Source organism: Peromyscus maniculatus, chromosome 1 (genome assembly GCF_049852395.1).
Source record: "Peromyscus maniculatus bairdii isolate BWxNUB_F1_BW_parent chromosome 1, HU_Pman_BW_mat_3.1, whole genome shotgun sequence".
Classification (NCBI taxonomy): Eukaryota; Metazoa; Chordata; class Mammalia; order Rodentia; family Cricetidae; genus Peromyscus; species Peromyscus maniculatus.
Window position 1 is genome coordinate 39890498 of NC_134852.1, and position 27159 is coordinate 39917656.

A 27159-nucleotide genomic window follows, 5' to 3' on the forward strand; every position below is an offset into this window, starting at 1 on the left:
CAGTGCTGCCTGGGATGGGAAGTTTTCCTCCCTTGTTGGATGTCAGTGTGGAGGATCCTCCAAAAGCCAAAACCTGGCCCAGCACATGGTTCACATATGCCTTTCCAAAAAACTTAATCTATTAGAGAGGTACTTTCCCATCAATGTTGACTGTAGCACTGTTTGGAGAACAAGCATAGTGTCCAACAGCATAGCCATGGGTGAAGAAAATGGGATGTCTGAAGAAAGTAAAGTGTTTTCAGCCATAGGGAAAATAATGTTATGTTGTTTGCAGTATGTAGATTCAACTCAGGCTCCATGAGATGGCTAAGTGGATAAGAACACTGGAGTGATTGCAGAATCCCCAGGCCTGCTTCAGAGCACCTCCTGGTGGCTTTCTAACTCTCTTAATTCCAGACCTTAGAGATGATGCCCTTTTCCGGCCTCTGTGGGTACTCCACACATGTGTTCCATATGAATTCAGGTGGTTGACACACACACACACACACACACACACACACACACACACACACGCAAAATAAATTAAAGTATTAAATGGATGGATTCAAAGATGGAAACAACTAGAGATAAACATAGTTATGAAATGAAACTCTTCCCAGGAAGATGGTCAACCTTGTATATTTTCTCTTTAAAGTGCGTGCTTGATAGTGGTTCATGAAATCCTGTACTTCATTTCATGAAATTTCAGAAGGAGCTCTATCCCAGACCATTAATGATTAAAGGACTGGGGTGAGTGGTTTAAAATGGGAGAAAGTGTGGTAAGAGCAGGAATGTGTTTACTGTAACAGTTCACTGTAACTCCTACAGGAAATATACAAAGTTCAAAGACTTTTATTTTATTTGAAAATAAAAGTCAAAGGGAATAATTACTTTTACCTTAAATAAACCATACCAGTGATTTATAGTATATTTTATTTACATTACACATATTTTAGTTTGGCAACATGAACAGTAGCATAGGTATGAAGAAACCATCAAAGCCTCCTATATATTCTTACTCATGGTTGATATAACTGACTTTTGTTTCTTCAGTCACTTTTAGTGTCTTTTACAAGTATAGAAACTCTGTCTGACATTTATATATATATATATAAATCCTTGCATCTACCAATTAATCTCCTTAACTCCATATGTACCTACGTATCTACACATACACCCAGATCTTTAAATCCAATGTGTACATGTATATGTGTCTCTATATCTCCCTTTCTCTATGTTGAACAGTAATGAGATCCAAAGTCTAGGCCAGACTTTACATGACATAGCTAAAAAATCTAGAAATTTCCATATCCTTCTCCCTCTCTAGGAAGAGCTGCAGTTTTCCCAGAGACATGTACTTGGCAGCATTCTCTCTCTCCTGTTGAGCTCACCTCTTCATGGCCTCCCTCTCTGGCCTCTGCTCTTCTGTAATGGGCTGTGAGATGACTGGCCCTGGAATGTGGACATTCCTCCATGGAATTGGTTGGTGGCTGAAGTCTTGCAGTAGATGTTGGATTTGAGGTTTGGGAGGTGATCGGGTTGGTTATGTTCGCTTGTGTGGCACTAGTCACAGTAGGCAGAATAGGAATCAATACACAAACCTGCAGAGTACCCTGATTAAGAGAAGGACCTAAGCAAAGGCACCTGATGTGCTAGTCACACAGAGGCCAGCGATGAACACTGAAAACTTTTACTCTGACTGGGTGGGAAGCTGCTAAAGAAGAGGCAAATGACAGCTGGTAGTCTGATGTCTGATAACAGCCTTCATTTTGGGAATTTCATCTAATGTGTATGTGGCAAAAAACAGTATGTGGAAGGGGGAGGAAAAGCTTCCATACCATCTTGAGGGAGCTGGAGGTAAGTTAGATTCAAAAACAAGGTATTAAATGACTTGAGGTGGACGATTAGGAAAGAGGTGATGTGTGTGTTTCTAGGTTTCTAGGCTGAACAAATTGTATACAGAGATGTGTCATTTTTGGAGATGGGGAATTCAAGTCACAGAGAGCGGACCTAAATGGATATCAAGGGTTCTGTGTTAGATAGGTAGTTTGAGGAACCTTCTGGATGTCCAGGTGGCTGTTGGGTGCAATGAGGTGAATGAGTCTGGCAGTCACAGGAAAGATCTGCACTGGTGATGGCACACTGGAAACCATGATGAGAGAGAATCTGCCCCCAAGAGTCTCAGCTAGGTTCCAACAGTGTGAGCCAATGGCATGCAGAGAGCATTTAGTGTGTTTAACAAAGTCTCAGGATGGGTCAGGTCACAACCATCTTAGATCTTCACTGTTTGTAACTTAGAGATAACTCAGGGATACCAAGTGACAGATGACAGGCAGAATACTGCCACTGAATAACATTGCCCAGATGAACATATGCTCTCATAGAAATTACCTGAGATAATAGCACCATGAAGATTTGCCTTTATGTGCTTGGCCTGAATCATCTGTGGCTGCCTAGGTGGTGAAGAGAGCCCACAAAGACATGTTGGTAACAAAGCAATCAGGATCACAAACACCCACAGCCAGATGGTTTCTCAGGCTGCATCTCTAGTGTGCTCAAGACTTGGGGTCTAATCCCATGGCAGGCTTCAGAAATAAACTCACATGTCTGGCTTGAGCCTGTTGCACAGGCCGCTGATGTACTGCTTCCAGAGTTCATGCAGAGGGAGGAAGAGACTGTATCTGTCATAAAGTCAGGAACAGGTACAAAGTTAGAAACATGAGCTTGGGATTTCCAGTGTTCAGGAAGACAGCTGGGCTCAGGGCTGAGAATGAGCATGAGGGAGCACTTGAGACTGCCTGTAAGCCCTAGGATCCCCAATGACAATGTGGCCAAGGCCGAGTGCATTCCCCTCCTTGAACCTCAGTTTCTTCCCTGGCAGAACCTCCTCAAGTCTAAATTTCTGCTTTTGAGAAGCGGAGAGGGGGCCCTTTGCTTTGATTTCTTCATGCTGGCCAGTTGTATATGTGATGGTGGAGCCCCTGGCTCAGACCAGGAATAGGATCTGAAGGTGGAGATAACATCAGCCTTAACAATCCAGGTGCTATTCACTCAATCTCCTTTTCCTAAGAGAAACTGTGGTATATTGGATGTGTGTTCATGGGGCTCAAAGAAAGAAGGCACAGAGTACTCTAAGAATGATTTTAGCCTTTATCACATTCAGAGGGGGTCCATCTCTCTGAACTGAAAGACTGTAGATAAGCAAAGGACCCTTTTATTGTTATGCAATTCACAACTTTAGAAAGTCAATTCCTTATACCTCTTATCTAAGCCCCTCAATGGGACAATGCCAAATGCAAATTCTCAGTAAAGGAATACTATAGTTTTCTGGGTTGTCCCTGAACCAAGTTTTCATAGGCTTTGAACTCCTAGCAAACTCTCAGATAAGACTTCAAACATGAGATAATGGAGACAGGAGGTAGCAATCACAAAAGGCAGATCAAAGCTAGGTGCTAACACTCAGGAATCAAACCAGCTGCAGTTCTGCAGAAATTCTCCCAATATATCCCCCTTTTTACATGCAACAATTAATTATTTTGGAGGTTATGTAGCTTCACAGCAAATACAGCCTTTTCTCTATCTTTCTGTTTTACAATCTATGTAAGTAAATCAAAACACATCTTAAAGCCAATAAGGTTACTGTTGCTAGCAAAAGAATAACCCTTGCTCAAACAAGAAATCTATTAAAGTGATGTGCAGGGTTGAATGAGGCTATAGTATCTGCAAGGCTTTCCATAACATCCATTCTTGTCATATCAGGTAACATTTAACAATTCTTAATTTCTTGCTGTAAATCATAACTGATCTCTCAACAATATACCAGCTTGTCACAAATCAGCTAATTCATTAACTATCTCATTATCTATTTTATTTTGTTCAGTCGAAAGTTCTGTAGAATACTTATGCCAGTTTCTAACAAACTCAGTAGTTAGAATTTCTTTTATGAAGCACCACTCTGGCTGTTGCACCAGTAGCAGTCAATGCAATAATTCCCATAATAACTGCAATAATCAATCCAACCATTTGATGTATTCTTCTCAACATTCTTTCAGCTAATTTCTGTACCAGGTTCATCAAATGTGTGTACCTTGACATGGCATCGACAACTTCACTGGTATCCAGAATATTGTCCTTCCTCTAAGAATATATAAACTTTGAAAGAGTACGTTTAAAGACATACTAGAATTAACACAGGTATGAAGGGTACAGCAGTCACAAGTGTTGCAGTAATTATTAGGGTACAATTGTACAGGCCCATTTAGTAGCTAGTAAGGTAATGGTACACAAGTCATAAAAGGATGGCTTTCAATCAGTCTAAAAGACAAAGCATACTTATCATTCTTAATGTGTAACTTTCCTTCCCATACTTAAAGAGGATGGGAGGTGACCAGGCATGTATGCCCACCCTGCACCAATTGAGAACAGGTGAGGCCCCAGTCTCCAGACTGCTCAGCCCAGTTCAATAGACCCCTAGACCCTGAAGGCTCATTCCGTGCCACTTCCCCGCACCCAGTGCAGCTCAAGAGACTGGGCATCAGTCTCCTCTTACCCCTGGCTCTGCCCACCATCCCGTTAGGCACCAGTGACCACCAGAGCCATATGCCTTATCCTGGACTGATTGGAAGAAGAGCACCCACAGGAGCCAGAGGGTCAACCTGCACCAATTGAAGAAGAGTGATCTGGAGCTCCACCTGTTTATATTAAAGGACGAAATGGGTAGATTGCAGTGTAAGAACACACTAAACAACACAAAGAGCAATGCAGTAGCATCAGAACCTAGTAATCCTACAACAGCCAAACCTGAACATCCCAAAGCAGATGTTCCAGAAGAAAATGAACTTAAAAACAACTTTATAAAGATGATAGAGGCCCTAAGAGAGGAAATGAAAAATTCCCTTAAAGAAATGGAGGAATAGACAAACAAAAAGTTGGAGGAAATCAATAAATCTCTTAAAGAAAGTCAATAGACCCAAGAAATAACAACAAAACAAGTGAAGGAAACAGTTCAAGACTTGAAAACTGAAATAAAGGCAATAAAGAAAGCTCAAACTGAGGGAATTCAGGAAAAGGAAAATCTGAATAAATGAACAGAAACTACAGACATAAGCATTACCAACAGAATAAAAGAAAAGGAAGAGAGAATATCAGGCAATGAGGATACTACAGAGGAAATAGATGCATCAGTCAAAGAAAATGTTGAAATCCAGCAAATTTTTAATACAAAGCATCCAGGAAATCTAGGACACCATGAAAAGACCAAACCTATGAATAGTAGGGATAAAAGAAGGAGAATTCCAGCTCAAAGACACAGAAAATATATTCAGCAAAATTATAGAAAAAAACTTTCCCAACCTAAAGACACACATGCCTATGAAGGTATAAGAAGCATATAGAACACCTAATAAACTGGACCACAAAAAAAGTCCCATTGTCACATAATAGCCAAAACACTATACATACATAATAAAAAAAAGAATATTAAGAGCAACAATGAAAAAAGTTCAAATAACATATAAAGGCAGACCTATCAGAATTACACCTGAGTTCACAATGGAAACTCTGGAAGCCAGAAGGTCCTGGACAGATGTTATGCAGATACTAAGAGAGTACAGATGCCAGCCCAGACTATTATACCCAGCAAAACTTTCAAAAACTGTAGATGGAGAAAACAAGATATTCCATGTTAAAACCAGATTTAAACATTACATATCCACAAATCCAGCCCCATAGAAAGTACTAGAAGGAAAACTTAACCCAAGGCAGTTACTGCAACTAACAAAACACTGGCAATAGATAAAGTTACACCAGCAAATCCTAAAGAAGGGAAATACACACACTACCACCACCCAAACAACAACAACAACAACAACAAAGAGGAATTAACAGTCACTGGTCAATAATATGCCTTAATATCAATGGACTCAGTTCACCTATAAAAAGACAAAGGCTAACAGAATGGATACAAAAACAGGATCCATCTTTCTGCTGCATACAAGAAACATACCTCAACCTCAAAGACAGACACTCCCTCAGAGTAAAAGGCTAGGAAAAAATATCCAATCAAATGAACCTAAAGAACAAGTGGGTGTAGTTATCCTAATATCTAACACAATAGACTTCAAACAAAAAACAAATAAAACAGATGAAAAAAGGCATTTCATATTCATCACAGGAAAAACCCATTAAGATGAAGTCTCAATTTTGAACATTTATGCCCCTATTACAAGGGCACCTACATTTGTAAAAGACATATTACTAACGTGTAACTGGAGTTATCTCCAGTCCCACCTGGACCCGGAGCCACTCAGAACCAAATAAACACACAGAGACTTATATTATGTATAAACTGTATGGCCATGGCAGGTTTCTTGCTATCTAGTTCTTCTTTTTTTTTTTTTTTTGTTTTTGTTTTTTGAGACAGGGTTTCTCTGTGTAGCTTTGCACTTTTCCTGGAACTCACTTGGTAGTCCAGGCTGGCCTCGAACTCACAGAGACCCACCTGGCTCTGCCTCCCAAGTACTGGGATTAAAGGCGTGCGCCACCACCACCCGGCGCTATCTAGTTCTTATATTTTAAATTAACCCATTTATATTCCTCAATACCTTGCCACATGGCTCATGAATTACCGGTATCTTTATATGTTGCTTCTTCTGGCGGCGGCTAACAGTGTCTCCTGACTCAGCCTTCCACTTCTCACAATTCTCCTTGTCTGTTTATCCAGCCTATACTTCCTGCCTGGCTACTGGTCAATCAGCATTTTATTTATTTATCAATCAATCAGAGCAACACATTCATAGCTTATAGAACATCCCACAGCACTAAAGCTCAAATCACACATCAAACCCCACACCCCAATAGTGGGAGACTTCAACACCCCACTCTCACCACAGGACAGGTTGGCCATACAGAAATTTAATAGAGAAATAAGGAAACTAATAGATGTTAGGACTCAAAGGGACATAACAGACATCTATAGAACATTTCACCCAAACACAAAAGAATATACATTCTTTTAAGCACCCCATGGAACCTTCTCCAAAATTGACCACATACTTGGTAAGAAAACTAATTTCAACAGGTACAAAAAAAAATGGAGAAACCCCCTGTATCTTATCAGACCATAAAGTTAGAAATCAAAACAATACAAAATGCAGAAAGCTACAAACTCATGAAAACTGAACAATGCTCAATTGAATTACCAATGGGTCAAGGAAGAAATAAAGAAAGAAATTAAAGACTTCCACAAATTCAATAAAAAATGAATGCACAACATACCCAAGCTTATGGGACACTATGAAAGCAGTGCTAAGAGGAAAATTCATCACACTAAATGCCCACAAAAAGACGTTGGAGAAATCTCACACTAGTGACTTAACAGCACACCTGAAAGCTCTAGAAAAAAAAAGAAGCAAACTCACCCAGGAGCAAACGACAAGAAATAAACTAAGGGCTGAAATAAATGAAATAGAAACAAAGAGAATAATATAAAGAATCAATGAAACAAGGACTGGAGGGATAGCTCAGCCGTTAAAGGATAGGCTCACAACCAAAATATAAGAATCAATGAAACAAAAAGTTAGTTCTTTGAGAAAATCAACAAGGTAAACAAATCCTTATCTAAACTAACCCAAAAGCAGAGAGAGAATATCTGAATTAACAAAAGTAGAAGTAAAAGGGGGACATAATAAGAGATGCTGAAAAAATTGAGAGAATCATTAGATTATACTTTGAAAACCTGTACTCCACAAAATTGGAAAATGTAAAAGAAATGGACAAGTTTTTGGACAGTTACCATATATCAAAATTAAAACAAGATCAGATAAACAATTTAAATAGACCTATAATTCCCTAAGGAAATAGAAGCAGTCATCAAAAGTCTCCCAACCAAAAAAAAAAAAAAAGCCCAAGGCCTGATGGTTTCAGCACAGAACTCTGCCAGAATTCAAAAAGAACTGATATCAATACTCCTAAAACTGTTCCAAATGATAGAAACAGAAGGAATGTTTCCAAACGCTTTTTACGAGGCTAAGTTACCCTCATACCCAAACCACACAACTAGGAAAGAGAATTACAGACCAATCTCCCTCATGAACATTGATACAAAAATTCCCAATAAAATATTAACAAACCAAATCCAAGAACACATAAAAAAAATCATTGATCATGATCAAGTAGGCTTTATGCTCATGATGCAGGGATGGTTCAACACATGAAAATCTTTCAATGTACTCCACCATATAAACAAACTGAAAGGAAAAAACCCACATGATTATCTCATTAGATGCTAAAAAATGCCTTTGACAAAATCCACCACCTCTTCATAATAAAGGTCTTGGAGAGATCAAGAATACAAGGAACATACCTAAACATAATAAAGGCAATATACAGCAAGTCAATAGCCAACATCAAACTAAATGGTGAGAAATTCAAAGCAATTCCACTAAAATCAGGAATAAGACACGAATGTCCACTCTTCGCATATCTATTCAATATAGCACTTGAAGTTCCAGCTAGAAAATAAGACAACAAAAGGAGATCAAGGGGATTCAAACTGGAAAAGAAGTCAAACTTCCACTATTTGCAGGTGATATAATAGTATACATGTGACCCCAAAAATTCCACAGCTGATAAACAGCTTCAGTACCAGTAACATGGCAGGATATAAGATTAACTCCAAAAAATCAGTAGCCCTCCTATATAAAAATGATAAATGGGCTGAGAAAGGAATCAGAGAAACATCACCCTTTACAATAGCCACAAATAACATAAAATATCTTTGGGTAACTCTAAGGAAACAAATGAAAGACATGTATGACAAGAACTTTAAGTCTTTGAAGAAAGAAACTGAAGAAGGTATCAGAAAATGGAAAGATTCCCCATGTTATGGTATATGTAGGACCAACATAGTAAAAATGGCAATTTACCAAAAGCAATCTATAGATTCAATGCAATCCCCATCAAAATCGCAATGCAATTCTTCACAGACCTTGAAAGAACAATACTCAACATCACATGGAAAAGCAAAAATTCCAGGATAGCCAAAACAATCCTATACAATAAAGGAACTCCGAGAGGCACCACCATTCCTGACTTCAAACTCTACTATATAGTTATTATAACAAAAACAGCTTGATATTGGCATAAAAACAGACACGATCAATGGAATCAAATTGAAGACAATGACAATCCACACACCTGTGAATACCTCAATTTTGCAAAAGAAGCCAAATTTATACAGTGACAAAAAAGAAAGAAAGAAAGAAAGCGTCTTCAACAAATGCTTCTGGCCTAACTGGGTATCTACATATAGAAGAATGCAAATAGATCCATAACTATTACCATGCACAAAACTCAAATCCAAGTAAATTAATAAATCCAATTACACTGAACCTGATAGAAGAGAAAGTAGGAAATGCTCTTGAATGCATTGGCATAGGGACCACTTCCTAAATATAACACCAGTATCATAGACACTGAGCACAAATATAAATAAATGGAACCTCCTCAAACTGAGAAGCTTCTTTAATGTAAAGGACTCCGTCAAGACAAAAGGCAGCATACAGAATAGGAAAAGTTCTTTACCAACCCCACATCTGACAGAGGGCTGACTTCCAAAACATATAAAGAATTCAAGAAACTAGATAGCAAAATATCAATCCAATAAAAAAAAATGGGCTACAAAGATAACAGGGAATTCTCAAGAGAAGAATCTCAAATGGCCGAAATACATTTAAGGAAATGTTCAACATCCTTTGCCATCAGGGAAATGCAAACTAAAACAACTCTGAGATACCATCTTATACCTGTCACAATGGTTAAGATAAAAAAAACAATGATGACAGCTTGTGTTGGAGAAGATGTGGAGAAAGGGGAACACTCCTCCAATGCTGGTGGGAATGCAATCTTGTACAGCCGCTCTGGGAATCAGTATGGCAGTATCTCAGGAAACTGGGAATCAACCTACTTCAAGATCCAGTAATACCACTTCTGGGCATATACCCAAAAGATGTTCAACCATACCACAAGGACATTTGTTCCACTATGGTCATAGCAGCATTATTTATAATAGCTAGAACCCGGAAACAACCTAGATGCCTTTCAACTGAAGAATGGAGAAAGAAAACGTGGTATATTTATACAATGGAGTATTACGCAGTGGCAAAAAGAACAATGTCATCATGAAATTTGTAGGCAAATGGATGGGACAAGAAAAAATAATCCTGAGTAAGGTAACCCAGACCCAGAAAGACCAACACAGTAATATACTCACTCATAAGTGAATTTTAGATGCAAAGCAAAGGATAACCTGGCTACAATCCACAACCCTAGAGAAGCTATGTAAAGAAGAGGACATCAAGAGGAACACATGTGGATTGCCCCAGGAATGGGAAAGGTTTAAGATCTCCTGGGTAAACTGGGAGTGGGAATTAGAAGGAAGGGATGGAAGGTGGGAACATGAGCACTTGAGATTGGGGAGAGATGGGGAGGGAGAGCAATGAAAGAGATATCTTGACAGAAAGTTCCATGAAGGGGATGGGGAGAAATCTGCAGCTATGGAAAACCCCAGAAACTCACAAGATTGTCCCCAGCATTGGTGGAGAGGGTGCTTGAACTAGCTTTCCCCTGCACTGAGATTGGTGTCTACCCTAACTGTCATCATTGAACCTACATCTGAACCTACATCCAGTGACTGATGGAAACAGATGCAGAGACCGATAGCCAAGCAATTGGCCAAGATCATGGATTTCAGTTGACTAGAGGGAGGAAGGATTATAGGAGCAAGGGGAGTCAGGATTAGGATGGGAAAAATCTCAGAGATAGCTGACCCAAGCTAGTGAAAACTTATGGACTCTGGAATGACAACCAGGGAGCCTGCACTGGACCACACTAAGCCCTCTGAATGGGGGTGAAAGTTGTGTGGCTTGGTGTCTTTATATGTCCCCTGGCAAGGGGACCAGGACTTATCCTGGGTACATGAACTGGCTTTTAGAGCCCATTCCCTGTGGTGAGATATCTTACTCAGCCCTTATGCAGTGGGGAGGGGCTAGGTCCAGCCTCAACTTGGTATGCCAGCCTATGTTGATTACCCAAGGGAGGCCTTACCCTCTATGAGGAGATGGGGTGGGAATGTGGGGGGAGGTAGGAAGAACTGGGGAAGGGGAGAAAGGGGAAACAGGATGGTATGTAAAATGAAAAAAAAATTTATTAATAAAAAATTCATAAAAAAGAGGGTGGGACACACTTGCTAACTTTCACAAGTTAGCCAAAGTGCAGGGGACAACTTGACATTCCAACTCCATGCCACTGGATAGGTTCATTAACATAAGAACTAATTTCTACAGTTCCACTCAAACTATACCACTTCAATTTTAATTCTAAGTGAGAATATTTTCCTTGAGGGGAGCCATAAAGGCTCCAATCAATGATGTCTCCACAGGAGATATTAATTAGCACTCGAGGTTTCTCAATCTTGCACTGTTGCCAATGTACCCAGTCAGATTCCTTGTTGGTAACCCCCTTCTCACAGAATGGCAGATTTATAGATCTAGCAGCATTGATCTCCTGTCCTTTAAAACCAGATGCATGAAGTATATAAAACTTACTATGATAACCTTAGGTAGAATTGTGGATAGTCCTACTTGAGAGGTTATATTTAGATACTGAATTCCATTTCCCATATGAATAGGAATTCCTTATGCTCTCACAGTATAATTTTTAATCTATTTACCCTCCTCCATTGGCTGAGCAAGGCCTCAGTTATCATAAGGACCAGATAGCCAAGAAGATTAACCACCACAGGAATATCCATATTTTCCCATCTTACTGCTAAGTTAATTGGAGGATTAGGAGTAAAGTCCCAGTAACTATGATCAGTCCCTTTTACCTGTAAAGTTACCATAGGTAACATGACAAGTAATAGATTTGTAGAATTCAGAGGTTTCTGAGTCATAGAAATTACCACCTCCCCTTTGTCATATAAATTCTTAAGCTTTCCCCAAGTAGAGGGATTAACTGTTTGCTCCAAAGGCATTCTGTGTTTTTTCCTTCCCAGAAGCATCTCAGTAACAGGAAGCATCCAGGAGACTTCTCTTGCTCATGTCTAAGCTTTATTAATTTATTAACTTCTAATCTCCTCCAGAAACATAAGCATAACTTCAACCCCATCCTAACACCATTCCCATTTTCCATACTGATGTAAAGGCAACCTTTCAGTAGAGACAAGTTTTTTGTATCGTCCAATGCCTGTCAGTAGCTGTTGTTACTGTTTCATTAGCAATTAAAAAATTTAAGGTAAGTCAGGCATTGCGCAGTCCATCCCAGGGGTCCTCATATCATCCTTCTGTTTGACAAGCATCTCCTTTAGAGTGTTATTAGGTCTTTCAACAATTGCTTGTCCAGTAGGATTATATAGTATCTCTGTAATGTGTTTATGTTGTAACCTGTAAAAAACAAAAAGTGTGATTTTGTAGGAGATATATGTGAGGTGTTACAATTTTTATTTTGTATTGGTATGCCCATTACAGCCTTTGTTTCTAATAAAAGTGTAATTATAGAATCAGCCTTTTCAGAACTTAATGCAGGTGCCAATTAAAATCCAGAGTGTGTATCAAGGATATGATGTGTTTTAATTTTCCAAATTCTGCTAAATGGAATACATCCATTTGCCAAGTTTCATTACTTTGTGTACCTTTAAGATTAGTTCCTGCAGGTAAAGGCACTTGCTTATACAAAGAACAAGCAGGACTTTTTTTTTTCTAATTTCCTTAGCTTGTTGCCAAGTAATGAAAAATTTTTTCTTTGTGGTGATATTTTATTTGTGTTTTAATAAGTAAAGCTTGCCTGGAGATCAGATGAAACAGCAAGCCATTTTAAATAAACAAAGAAATCAGCAAATGGTAGCACATGCCTTTAATCCTATCACTTGGCAGGCAGGATCTTCGTGTGTTCAAGGCCATACTGGAAACAGAGCCAGGTGTAGTGGCACACGCCATAAACTCCAAATCTAGTTAACTCTGGAGGTCTGTACAGACAGAGAGGAAGTGGCAGAACTAGGTAGGATGAGGAAATGATGTAAGTGAATGGAGAGAGCAAATCAGTTGGCAGAACAGCAAGCCATATAGATGTGGGTAGACAGGAGTAACTCGCACTTGGAAGCTGCAGAGTTGGTGAGTAAGGTTAGCTGTGGCTTTCCCTATTTCCCTGATCTCTCCCAGGCTTTCACCCCTGTATCTGGCTCCGTGTTTTTATGTAATAAGACCATTTAGAAATTCATCTACATTTCTTTAAGCTCCGACTATTAACATGATGTTTCTTGTGAAATTCTGAGGCTCACAATACATTTCCTATCAGTAATTGATCAATTTCTTCATTTCCTTTAGCTAACGGTCCAGGCAACCCAGTATGAGATCAAATGTGGGTAATATAAAGTGGACAAGTCCTCTCTTGGATTGCCTATTATGGTAGTAGAAATAATAAAGTTAATTCTGAATTATCAGGAATAAGTTTAGCAGTTTCTATATGCAATACCACCATTTCCACATATTAGGAATCACTAATTATATTAAGAGATTCATTAAGGTCTAATAAAACCATCAGAATGGCATATTGTTGGACCCCAAAGTTTAGGGTCTCAAGTGGGCGCCCCAAGAACCCAAACTCCAGTCCAGTTGATGCAATAGCAAGAGGATTTATTAAGCTTCTGTATAGAAGGGCTCCTTTGCTCCCAAGAGCAAGAGTTGCATCTTACTGCAGCCCCATAAGGGCTTATAAAGGAAAACCCCACAAAACCTGTAAGATTGCAATTACCATACAATTTCGTTTCACAAGATCATGGTCTGGGTACAGAGTGATCACAGAAGGGGTACAGTGATGTCAACAGGTACATTTTTCCTGAAACCTCAAGGGGGGTATCAGGGCGGGAGTGGAGTTTACACACAGGTCACAGTGGTCCTTCCTGGAACACCTGCAACTATCCCAGTCACAGTTGAGCACATCTCTTAACAGAAATCTTTTTTACATTGTTATATGGTTGCAGGGGAGATTGAACAATGGCTAAGTCAGGTTGCCCTTGGAACTAGATTTTTAGTTTCTCATTTCCTGGTGCTTGAAGTTTCTCTTTTCCTGAGGCTTGGGGGTGTAAGCCTAAAGGGCTAGGGTCTTTCACATATAACTCTGATTTTTGAATTGAATCATAGACTTTCAATAACTTTACTGATACTTCCTGCTTTATAACTAGCCATTCTTAATTTATTCACAGCTGTATAAAATGTAAGAGCCCCAGAAATAGATGCTCTTTTTACTACATAGGGAATAATCCATTCAGTTCTCTTTATAAATTGAAGTCACTTACTTTTTAGATATTTGTTGTTAAGTTCTCCTAGGAAATTACTACAAGCTCTTTGCCAATCATCATTAATCACCCATAATTGCACAATTTCAGCATTAGTATAGGGTACTACAATCTCAGCTGGATCCATTCCTAACAATTGACAAATTCTTATTCTTCCCTTTGTGACTAAATCAGAAACTTTTCCCCTATAGGTCGTTAACATTTTCCTCTGTTTGTGAGCTAGGACAATCCATTCCAAAATATTATCCTCCTTCTCCATAATGAGTCCAGTAGGGGAATGATTACTAAAATACATTTAGTTATGAGATCTAATCGATCCACATAGGCATTTTGTAATTTTTGTTCTACTTAGGCTAATTCACTTTAAGCCTCAGCTGTTAATTGTTTTGGACTGTTTAAATCTGAGTCACCTTGCAAAATCTGAAGCAAATTATTTAATTCTTGAGTACACAATCTAATGGTAGGATGCAACTGAAGTGTGATCCTAATTAACCTTAATAATAAAAACCTGGATCAGATATCAAGGGTGAAAGCTGAAAGATCAGCAGAGCAGGCAACCGCTAGAAAGACTTCTTAAAGCCTCTACAAAATCTCAGACTGAATGGGGGATATCCTGTCTCTATGAATCCTTAGACTGAATGGGTAGGTAGATCCTGTCTCCACCTACCACCTTATATTCCTGTCCCCACCTCCCGTGTGCTGGGATCAAAGGCATGATCCTTCTTACTGCTGGGATTAAAGGTTTGAGCCTCCCATGTGCTGGGATTAAAGGTGTGAGCCACCACTACCTAGCTCTATTGCCCTTTTATACTGGTCTTCCTGCTTCCTCATCTCACATGCTAGAATTAAAGGTGTGTGCCACCACTGCCTGGCCTCTATGGTTAATTAGTGGCTAGCTCCACCCTCTGATGGAAAGCTTTATTTGTCAGAACACAAACAAAATATCATACAACAGGCCACCAATTAATATCACCCAATATTTTTTAAAAATCATTAAGAGTGTGCATTTGATCTCCGCAAATCTGGACCTTTTGCAGCTGATTTCTCTGTTTACTTAATTTAAATCCTAAATAACTAAAAGAATCTCCTCTTTGTATTTTTTCCAGGAGAAATTTGTAGTCCCCAACAGTGTAAAATTTTCTGTATCATATTAAACATTTTTTCTAATGTATCTGTATCAGAAGCAGCCAATAAAATACCATCCATATTATGATAATAAATTGAAGAAATTGTTTACAAACAATTTCTAGTGATTGATGTAACCAATATTGACATAAAGTTGGGTTATTTAACATTCCTTGGAGAATTTGTAAATGTTGAATTCTAGGCTTCGACAATCATTGTCAGTGCAGATTAAGCTGCAAGTATTTATGCTTTAAAACTTAAATTATAAAGCTAGTTACATCTTTCTAACAACTAGTTTTAATGTTTATGAGCATATTTTACCTACATTACCTTTTCAGGACGTTGAGAAAGATGTATCACAAGCAAAGACTGGAGGCTGGGGGCTAGATGGTTTTGAGGAAGAGGTCTTGGTGGACTCTTTCATAGAGCAAAGGGAAGCAATGCCTTCTGGGAAATGAGCTAAGTTTTAATCTAGTCTTTAGGATTAGAAGTCAAAAACAAAAATATTAAGGAAAGGAAAACCTAATTGATCTTTGAAGTATTGTTATATGGAATTGAGTGGGACTTTTGAGGCCTTTCTTCCAGAAAACAAGGACTTGGTTGTCAGGCCTATATTAGGCCTAAACCTTGGTGCCATGTAGTTGTACTTAAATCATTTCAATGGAAAGTGTCTTATTGATTGGAACTTCTAGTGCAGTTTGGAGTTCTTCCATTTGAAAAATGTGATATTTGCATGGGATTGTTTGAATCTTGTTTTCTAGTCCCTCCCCATCACCACCCTCATAGTCTGAAGGTGGATTTTTCTCTTGATAAAGGAACAAAAAAGGTGAACATCTTGTTTGTAAATAGGTATCTGGTAACTAGTGGTAAACTTGAAATGGTAGAATTCCTTAGAGCCTAATTCTAGATAGCCTTAAGAGGATATATCTTAATTACTTTTGGGCCTGTATTCACCTTGTTTTTTTCAAATGTCTTAAGTTATATTTTCTTTTTCAGAGCTGCTTCTTATTTGGGGCTACTTTTTTTTTTAATTGAAGCGTAATTCATAAAAGGGTATATTGTTTTGATGAGACTTTTTACAACTGTGGCTGGATGTCTTTCTTTAGTCTTCCAAGAAGGGCCATTTTACTTGTTTGGAGTTACTTTTTAGAGTCATGAGGTTAACAACTTGGACTACTATGCATGTAAGTGCTAATGCAAATTGGAGCCCAAGTTGACCCCCAGCAGCAGTTCATTCTATGTTGATAGTGAGAGAACACTTTGCCTGTTGGGATACTGTTACTCGTGGACTGAAATGCTGAAGAAACCCCTCCCCCTATTTTGTTTTTTTGCAAAAATCAAGGTATATTCTAGGGTTTCCTGGTTGACCTCAACAGATAAACTGAGATGATAGTCTTAGTTCAGAAATGATCTGAATGTAGATTTACAGTCTACGTGTACAGCTGGCTAAGTGACATCGCATTCACAGTTCTGCATGTATCCCATAGGCTCCCCATTAGTCACTGAACTCTTTTTTTTTTTTTTTTGGTTTTTCGAGACAGGGTTTCTCTGTGTAGCTTTGCGCCTTTCCTGGAACTTACTTGGTAGCCCAGGCTGGCCTCGAACTCACAGAGATCCACCTGGCTCTACCTCCCGAGTGCTGGGATTAAAGGCGTGCGCCACCACCGCCCGGCGTCACTGAACTCTTAAAACTGGTATTGTAACATTATTACAATGTTTTGTGCCAATTTTATAAACTTTACAGTACAATATGTGTTCCTTTTCTGAGGCAAACCAAAGGTATATTTCTCAAGGTTCTGCTGCTATCAGCAGTGTTGATGGAGGATTTTTTATACATTTGTAATAGATAGAAATAAACCAGAAAAAAAGAAGAAAAAAAAAGTGGTGGAGGAAAAGGTGAACACTGCAAGAATACTCAAAAGGGCTGAGAGTTGCAAACGCCAAGATTGGCTTTGCATAGTAAATGGAATAGAACAGCTCTGAACTATAGCTTACTTTTCCTGGTTTGGTCTGACAGAATGATTGAATGCTTTTGTACAAAAATCAGAGCCTTAAAAACAAGGATTTGGTGAGATTGTAAAATGGTGTGCCACTTTGGCAAAACAGTCTGGTGGTTGGTCAAAATGCAAAACATTGTTACTCTGTTACTCAACAATTCTACCCTTAGGAATATAACCTCAAACTACTGAAAATGTGCACCTATGAAACATGTACATGAAGGTTTACAGCAGTGTGTTGCTAATAGTAAAAAAGTTAAAACAACTCAAATAGCTATCAAATACTGGAGAGAAATAAAATGTGGCTTATTCATACAATAGAATATTATTAAGACATAAAAATGAATGAAAAACTGACAGATTAAATGACTTTGGTGAACCTTCATAATTTCATTTGTAGATCTTTCCATTTCTAATTTATAAATACATTTGGGGTTATAAATTATAAATGTACTGCCTCCTGTCAACATTGTATACTTCTATTTGATGATTTCTGTGTCAAATATTATATGGAAATGTTTCCAAGTATTTTCTGTATTAACTGTGAATGAATAGAACAAAATAAATTGCCTGTGATGGAAAAAAAAAAAAAAAAAAAAAAACATTCCTTGGAGAAGGACATTCCAATGACATCATTTTACTGGTTGAGCATTATTATTAGTAGGAATTGGAAAAGCAAATTTTTCTCTACCCTGTTCTTGTAAAGGAATAATAACGAAGCAATCTTGTGAATCAATAACTATAATAAGCCAATCCTTAGATAATTAAGAAGTTAAAGGAATTCCAGACTATAAAGATCTCGTAGGTGGAATCATCTTATTAATCACTTTTAAGTCAATTAATAATCTCTATTTACCAGATTCCTTTTGTATTACAAACACAGGAGAATTAAGGACTAGTAGTTTCCTCTATGTGTTTAGCATCTAACTATTCTTTAACTAGTTGCTCAAGTGCCTGTAATTTTTCTTTAGGTAAGGGCTACTGCCCCACCCATGTAGGCTTATTAGTTAGCCCTTTTAAAGGCAGAGCAGTGAGATTACCAGCAGTGGCCCCTACTCCAAATTTGGATAAGCAATTCCTATTTTATCCTGCTGTTGGACAAAAAAAAGAGGATATCCTGTTGTATATCCTCTTATTTTCCTCAACAATTTTTTTCCAATACCTTTTCTAGGAACTTACCCCAATTTTAACATTATTTTACGGGCTCTTTCTGAAATTGTAAGAACATTAACTTGAGTTCCCCATTGTTTGTAACAAATTTCTCTCCCAAAAATTCACAGCTATATCAACTATATCAACTACACAAGGCTTTAACATACCTATTTGTAAAGGCCAAGTGGGATTTTAAGATTTTTGAAAAATTACAGATATATCAGCTTTAGTGTCTGGTAGGCCTGAAACCTGAATATCATTTACTTGTAATTTTAACTTTGGCCTCTTATCATTAATAACAACAGCTTGTCAAAATATTTTTTCAGTATTTATTTATGTATTTATTTTGAAACAAGGTTTCTCTGTGTAGCTTTTGTGCCTGTTCTAGATCTCGCTCTGTAGACCAGGCTGGCCTCAGACTCACAGAGATCTGCCTGGCTCTGCCTCCCGAGTGCTGGGATTAAAGGTGTGCACCACCACCCAGCTTTTTTTCCCCAGTATTTTTTAAATCTCCTGTCTTACAATTGGAGTTGCTTTACATTTACAGTATGGAAGTAATAACAGTTGAGCAACTTTACCACCAGCATTTATTTGCATAGTCCTTTTTACATAAGCCATCTCTAAAAGCATTGAAAACAATATCTGTAGTATTTTAAGAGATAACTTTAAGCAATACTATGGAATATTTTTATAAAATTTTAACAGGAGGATACTTTTTTGCAGATCTTAAGTAATATGTTAATGTAACTTGCCAAGTATTAACAGTGTGGGTCAAATAATTTACCTATATTTTACTTAATGTAAAATAATTTTTCTAAGCTCCTTATCAGTAAGATATCATTTTTATGAGCTTTTACCTTAGTAACCATATTATCTAATAAGCTAACCACCCAATCTGTTTCAGGTGTTACATTTTTATGTAATTTAACCAAGAATTTCTAGAAAGCAACTTAAAAGAGTGAAGCCAAATCTTCAGTAAATGACCAACAGAGAAGAGCAAATCCAATACTATAAAGTCATGAATGTTGTTCTTCCAGTTCATTTACTATAATAATTAAGCATTATGATTAGACAATCAAGAGAAGAGAACAGCCTTTACAGGATGAATGACTAAAGGCTCTGGAAATTCAAACAGCTTTGACTTAGTACTTTATGCCCTCACCATACTTGTTTTTTACTAGAAGTTGGGCTTGTTTAAAATTTTTTCTTTCTCTCATGAAGGGACCATTGATAATGATTTATTCCAACTATAAGAAAAGATAAAAAGTATTTCCTAGTAGGGAATCTTTAATATTGAGTTATTCCTGCTGTAATGAAAAACAAAAACAAGAATCATTTAAACCAAAGTTAAGCAAACAGAGAAGAAAACTCTCAGCTCTGGGTCTGTTGTGCTTGCTCAGGCTGCAGCAATGAGGCCCAGCCACCCATTCTTTGTGGTTCAGATGCCTCCTCTTAGTGCTGACCCACAGGTCTCTCTCTGAAAGAGCTCACAGGCAGGGAGAGCTCTAAGTTACAACTATCCTCAATTTCTTATATCAAAAAGAGACTTTTTTCTTCCTATTTTTACTGGGAAGAGGCTTTTTTCTTTCCTTTATTTTTTGTTCACAGTGATTTTTATTTTTTAGTCCTTGATTTGATAATTTCCCCCTTTTTACCAGGAAATTTTCCTTTTTGCATTAAGCATTTCTCCCTTTACTATCCAGAGATTTCCTTTCCTTCCCTTTTCTCTATTGGGATGGGCCTTTTTCCTTGATTTATTCTTTGTCTCTGGAGCCATTTTATTTCTATCATTAAAAAATGGACAGAATTGCTTTTCTATTTAACAAGCATTTTAGCAATTGTACATTTTGTGCCCCTGAGATAGGGAGTTTAAATTCCCCATGACCCTGCCAATCCTGGAGTCATCTTACCCAGAGGGTGAACTTCTTCTAATTCTTAAAAGTGTCAGAATCCTCTGTCCTTCTTGAAGCACCATGACAATGTTGCACCAAAACGTTGTATATTTGGTGTGTATTCACAGGGGTCCATGGAAAGAGGGCACAGAGCCTTCTAAGTATGATTTTTAGACTTTTCCACCTTCAGAGGGGGTCCATCTCTCCGGACTGAAACATTGTAGATAAGCAAAGGGCCCTTTTATTGTTATACAATTAATACCTTTAGGAAGTCAATTCCATATACCAAAACGTCTTATCTAAGCCTCTCCAAAGGGACTATGCCAACTGCAAATTCTCAGTAAAGGAATACCACAGTTTTTTTTTTTTTTTTTTTTTTTTTTGGTTTTTCGAGACAGGGTTTCTCTGTGTAGCTTTGCGCCTTTCCTGGAGCTCACTTGGTAGCCCAGGCTGGCCTCGAACTCACAGAGATCCGCCTGCCTCTGCCTCCCGAGTGCTGGGATTAAAGGCGTGCGCCACCAACGCCCGGCGGAATACCACAGTTTTCTGGATTGTCCCTAAAGCAAGTTTTCATAGGTTTTGAACTCCTAGCAAACACTCAGATAAGACTTCAAACAGGAGGTGATGGAGACAAGATGTAGCAATCACAAAAAGCAGATCAAAGCTAGGTGCTAACACTCAGGAAACCAAGCAGCTGCAGCTCTGCAGGAATTCACCCAACAAGACACAAAAACAATTAACATCAACCTTGTTTAACCCACTGACAGAGGAGGTTAAGGTGCAGATTTGCAAAGCAGTTCCTTGTGTAAAGTAGTGGGATTGTAGGGAAAGTGAAGGGAGAGGACCAAAGTTTTTCTCTGAGGTTGTTACCATTTGTCTTGGTGCCCTTTCACACAAAACCAGGGTCAGAGAGTCAAGAACACCAGGCTCAAACCTGAAACAAGAACTTCTTGCAAGAACCTCAGGAAGACAGTCCCTGAGTAAAGTGCACTCTCATGCCTTCTGGGACATGGAAGGCTATGTGTTTATAGCATGTTATACAAAGCCTATAAATCGTGGCTCCCAGGATGCACCACGACTATGGCCCCATCCCGAGAAATATCTCAGGCTGCAGACATGGGAGATGGCTAGAAAAGTTAGGCCTGCGATAGGGGCCGACCGTAGCCAATGAAGACCGTGGTTGGGGGTTCCCCCAGTCTCAAGAATACATGTGAGGCGCCGGACGATCAACGGTCGTTCTCACAGATTCAGGAAACCGTTTACGCTGGCCGAAAAATGGGGGAACTCACCAATCAAAGAAAGTGGTGTTGGATGCAATTTGGATGCGGTTCAGGTGAAAAGACAGCAGTCTGTCGCATATGGAGCAGATTCCCCGGTTCACAGGCTTCCTTATAAGTGGATTCTGTCATGTTTCGTGACACTTCCTTGCAGGGTAAGAACACAACGCAGCTAAATAACTAACATTTTGGTGCCGTGACTCGGATATGCCTATCCTGACCTGGAATTGGCTAGGCGGAAGTGTCCATCGGGTATATGCGACCATGGGAGCGTGATGTGAACCCTTCACTCATGTCTCTCCTCTGTTTGGCAGTGAGGCCTTTGGATTTCTTCTGCTGCTGCTTTGGCGTCTGACGAGTGAAGTATTCCAAGACCACAGCCTTGCATTGCAGATGGCTCTCACAGTCTTGCTGGTTCCAGTGAGGTATGCTTTGCTTCAGGAAGGTCCTCACAAAGGCCCCAGGCCACTGGCTCCCCAGCTCCTGGTCAGAGACCGGTGGTGTGGTTTACTGTTCTGCTCTCAGACTCCAGGGCCCTCAGACCCCCTGAGAGCCACCAGCTTTGATGATCTAGGCTACAAATCCTTTGTCTTCCAAGTGTTTGCTACACACAACTGCCAAGATGTAAAAGTAACACTCACAAGCTAACTGTGACACTGTCCTACACTGCAGCCAGGTCAAACACTGACTTCCTGTCCTGTTTCTCTGAGGTAACTCTATTTAGCATTCAAAATCCTTTGTAATGCAAGGCTTCTCTAATCCTTGTGGGGAAGGAAGCTTGAGAAAAGCATGATACAGGTTATTTAATAAGTCATAACCACAAGACTAGCTTGAAGTGGAAGGGAGCTGGGGTTGTTAGGGAAATGAGTCATTCCAGAACTAGGGGAAATTGCCTCGGGGTTCCAGGCAGGTCAAGGAGGAGGAAATCTGATACTGAGCAGCACAGTCCCCTTTCCTTGCTTTTCCGCCTTGTGGCCTCCATGTGGCTGCTGTTGGAGAGGGCTGCTCCAGTCCTCCTTGAGGCAGAAAGCATGAAGGGCATCTCAGGGACTCCTCACTCTTATCCACAGGACTGTAATATCCCTGGCAAGGGAGGGTGAAACCACTTCACTGTTGCACCCAGTCCTGAGACACTCTAGTTTCAGCACCCCTCAAGTTGGGGCAGCAACAGTCTATTCTTCACTGGGCAGCAGGCACCTCACTCGGCTTTCATCTGCTGCAACCCGGGCAGTGCTCTTTTCTGAGGACCTACCTCTTGGCTGGACCATTTGCTGGGCTCTTTTTGCACTAACCAGACAGTAAAAACAAGTCTGAGGCTAACTGCCAACTTTATTTAGATTAACATATCAACAGTGGCTGATACCTTCTCTCTGCTAAAGCAGGGGGTAAAAAGAAAGAACACACAATCTTTGAGGTAGTTCAAAGTCGGGATGGTTAAATAATCTATCATCAATACCAGAACAATTTGGATCTTTTAAACACTTATGTGGTCTCTCTTTCATGGGGAAATAAAATTAAGGCCTTTTAAAATCTTGATTTCAAGGATATTCACTCTCTTTTGCTTTTTTGAGACAGGGTTTCTCTGTGTATCCCTAGCTGTCTTTGAACTCAGAGAACTGCCTGCCTCTGTCTCCCAAGAACTGGGATTAAAGGCATGCGCCACACAGCCTGGTGGGACATGTACTCTTTATGAGCCATATGTGATGCTTCTACCCAACTGACAAAGCATGCTGACAGACAGACAGACAGAATTTATAACATTCACTTATGAAATGGCCTGAGCACTGAACACAAAAACAAGAGCAAGTCAGGTTTCAGGTAGGCACTGGCTGTCATTTCCCATGGAGAGGGAGATGACATGAAATCTACGAGTCCAAGTCCCTCAGAGCTGACTCTGGTACCCTAAGAAAGGAGCCTGGCACAAGAAGACATCAGCACAAAAGACCTCCATGGGGCCTAATATGCTGACTGTAAAGGTGAAGAGTAATCCATGGGAGAGGACACCTAGACCAGTCTTAGAAGCCATTGAATCATCTTTGCTCTCAAGTCTACCGCTCCCAGCCCACCTTTGAAAGATTGTACCCGTACATCGTGCTCCTCGGCTGCTTTATGAGAAAAGGCATGGTAAATCACAGCTGGGGGATGAAAGACAAAAACAGAAGATTACTTCCTGTTAGGAATGAGTGTAATATCCAAGGCTCTTCTAAGTATGACCTACACTTATTTAGAGATGGAATACGTGGTTAGTATGAAAAGGCCAAGCTTTCTTGGATTATCCTTTTATTTTAGTTTGCAGTACTAGGGGATTAAATTCAGTGGGGTTTAATGCATGCCTGGCAAGTGCTTCACCATGGATCCATGTCCCTGCTCCTACTGAATGCTGCTTATTTATATATTTATTTAAAGACACAGTCTACTTTGCATCCTAGGCTGACTTAGAATTTGCTATGTAGCTCACAATGGCCTTAAACCTTCAATACTCCTGTCTCAGGCTTCTAATTGCTAGTTGCTGGGATTACAGACAAGTACCACAACTATCTTAGATACTTCTGAATTCTTTCCTTTGGCCAGATTTGTCTTCAAATACTTAGGATGAGGTTTAAAAGAGCACCTCTCAGAGCTTAATGTGTTTAAGAACCTTGGGGGATCTTATTAAAACATGGGGTTTTAGTTCCTACTCCAGACTCTGAAGGTTCAAAAAAACTCCTCATTGGATCACATTTAGAGTAGTTCTGATTTAAAAAAACAAGTTATAATTATACTTGGGCAGTTGCTCACTAAGGAATGAAGACACTAAAACTAAGGTGATGGTAATAGTTAGTGGGTGGTTGGTTTACACACTGTATCTTGCTGATTACAAGAAGTTTAAAACAGATTTTTCGCTGTTTAGAATCAATAAAATTGGAATGTATATGACAAACAAAAACAGTCTTTCTGCAAATTCTAAATATGACCACCATGATGCCAAAATCTCTCTAAACCTCCATGCTTCTGTTTCTTATTTGTTTGGAGGAAACCATCACGGTGGCACTGAGGGACAGAGTACAGTTGGAAATGTGGTAAGAAAGGGCAAACGACCAGAAAACCTAGCTCACACTACAACTGTGTGGTAGTGCACACAGTTGATCCCATCACTTCAGAGGGAGAGGCCAGCCTTGTTTACAGTCTGTTTCCAGCTCAGTCAGAACTATATAGCGGACCTTATCCCAACAGCAACAATAATTACAAACAAAGAAACAAAAATCTACCTCTGTTCTCTTGAACTTCCCTGAGTATATGTTTGACCAAGCAAACAAACCAAGGAAGTTACCAGTTTTACATACAGAATCTAGTTCTCCCTTGAACTGCAGATTGAGACTCCAGTTTGTTTATTGAGATTAATGTGCAGGGCCTGGGACCCTAGCAATAACTTTTTTTTTTAACCTACCCCAGATGCCTAGAATCAGAGTTGGAAATCTTTCTGCAGAAGAACACTTGTAATAGCTCTGTTACACTCACTGCTTGTCAAGTAGTTGATTTAAAACAACACATATATACACTCATAGGTGTGTGTACACATTTATTTCAATCTCATTAATCTTTCTAAGAATTTTAAACATAGTTATTCCTAGTTATGTACAAAATAATACTTAAGTTGAGATATGCCAAGGCACTTGATCTCTGATGAAAGGACATGGCAGGAGTGTAAATCAACAGATCAGAGGCTAAATCTTTACAGTATCCTCTCTCCCCTCTTATACTGCTCCAGTGCTTGCTTCCCTTCCTGGAACATCTCTTTTCTGCTCAAATACCAAAGCCTTAGGTTTGCAATACTGCACCTAAGAAGGTTTTCACATGACAAAGGGTGAAAAGCCAGGTGGTAGAGGGGAGCAGGTCCTGGCAGCAGTTATGTAGGCAGGTAGTGAGTAGGTCTAGCCAAGGCCTTGGATCCACCTCTTCCAGTTCTCCTGAGCGGCCCTAGCTCCCCTGGGGAGAACACCTGACATCTATTCCTAGCTTAGAGACTGTGTATATGGCCGTTCACACTCTGTGCCTCGATTTCTTTTGTGTACTATGAGTCAATAGTACACGGTTTCCCTGGAAACTGTCTTGGGACTCTGTTGCGACAGGTATCCCTGACTCAGCTTCCTGTTCCAGACCCTCTGTACTCTCATCCGGCACAATTTCGTGTCTCTCATCCCGCTTACCCTTCATTGTCAGACGCTTCAGGAGCGCTTTGGTGACGTCTCTGTCAGGTCTCACTCACTCTTTCCCTTTCTTTACTTCGTTCAGCATCTTTCAGCCACCAGGATTCTTTCTTGTTTACCTTTCCGCTGGAAAAATCCGTTGTGCCCAAGAAACAACGTGCGCACAGTACACAAACAGACTTGTTACAGGCGGCATCAATGGATGCGACCAGATTTCAGATAGGGCGCCTTGTGTGTCTCCATTGAAGCGCGACAGGCTCTGGTGGTGCATGCGCCTTGGGTTTAGCTCTGCTGCCGAGGGAGGGGCTCGCTAAGCGCCGGTTCTGTGGCCGGTGGAGTCTGTTATTTGTGGCCTCTTCAGTTTCTGGCTCTCCTGGCGGGAACAGTCCAGTTGCAGTTCAGGATTAGTGAAGTATAGAGAGGCAAGCTGTCATGGAGAGGATGCGAGGGAGATTGGGACTATGGAGGGCAGAAATGGGCTTGAAGTAGTGGACGTAATGGCTGTATTGAGATCTTAGGATTTTTTTGTTTGTTTAGTTTTTCGAGTTTTAGTTTCTCTTTGTAAGAGCCCTGGTTATCCTGGAACTCCCTCTTGTAGACCAGGTGGCCTCAAACTCAGAAACTTGCCTGCCTCTGTCCCCTGTGTGCTGGGATTAAAGCCATGAGCCATCATCGTCTGGATTTTTTTTTTTTTGCCCCCCAGGGGACTCATGTGTCCCTGGCTGGCCTAGAATTCACTCACAGGATTACTAGTTACCTTTTGTAATGGTGGCCGGGGATTTTCTTCTATTTAAGCTACTATGTAATTTTATGACCTCGTTTAAGGTTCTCTTTCCTATGAGTAAAATAGAGTAGCTTTAGCTGGCTTTAGTCTCAGAATGCTTGCTTTTTAAAATTTATTTATTTTTCCTTCTGAAGACAAAGTCTCCCTGTGTAGCCCAGACACTTTCTATGTAGCCGAGGCTGAGCTCCCAAGTATAATCAATATTCTTGCCTTAGCCTCTGCAACATTGGAATTTACAGGCCCCTCTTACTGCATCCAACCCAGAAAGCATTCTTGAGACTTGGAGCATTAGTTTCTGTCAATATGATAAAAGACAAAAAGTGGTTCTCGTGGCTGCAGATCTGGGACACAATGGCCCAGCCCAGCCTTCTCGGCCTGCCTAGGTTCTGTCCAGACACCGCCCTTAATTTCTGATG

The 27159-nt window shown here is 39.7% G+C and overlaps 1 protein-coding gene across 3 annotated transcripts; it reads right to left on the reverse strand.

Moving 5' to 3' along the window:
- Nucleotides 1–1527: 1527 nt before the first annotated feature.
- LOC143274350 (ribonuclease P protein subunit p29-like) lies at nt 1528–26189 on the reverse strand. 3 transcript variants are annotated; one of them, XR_013052963.1, is made up of 4 exons: nt 25960–26189; nt 23855–23907; nt 21785–22255; nt 1528–2660 (listed from the first exon to the last, which is right to left on the reverse strand). XR_013052963.1 is itself a non-coding variant. In XM_076577169.1 (3 exons), the coding sequence occupies exons 1-3, from the start codon at nt 25964–25966 to the stop codon at nt 22004–22006; spliced, it is 312 nt and encodes a 103-aa protein (XP_076433284.1). In that variant the 5' UTR covers nt 25967–26189; the 3' UTR covers nt 21531–22003. The 3 variants fall into 3 exon arrangements, 1 of the variants encoding a protein (XP_076433284.1); XR_013052962.1 differs by lacking the exon at nt 1528–2660 and adding an exon at nt 19692–20705; XM_076577169.1 differs by lacking the exon at nt 1528–2660 and having other exon boundaries at nt 21531–22255.
- Nucleotides 26190–27159: the final 970 nt, after the last annotated feature.

Bases quoted from the DNA above. Each gene is read 5' to 3' on its own strand.
- LOC143274350 (XM_076577169.1), bottom strand. The intron at 22,256-23,854 runs GTACAATCTTTC...GTCTCTGACCAG, and splicing joins CCGAGGAGCACGATGTACGG to GAGCTGGGGAGCCAGTGGCC.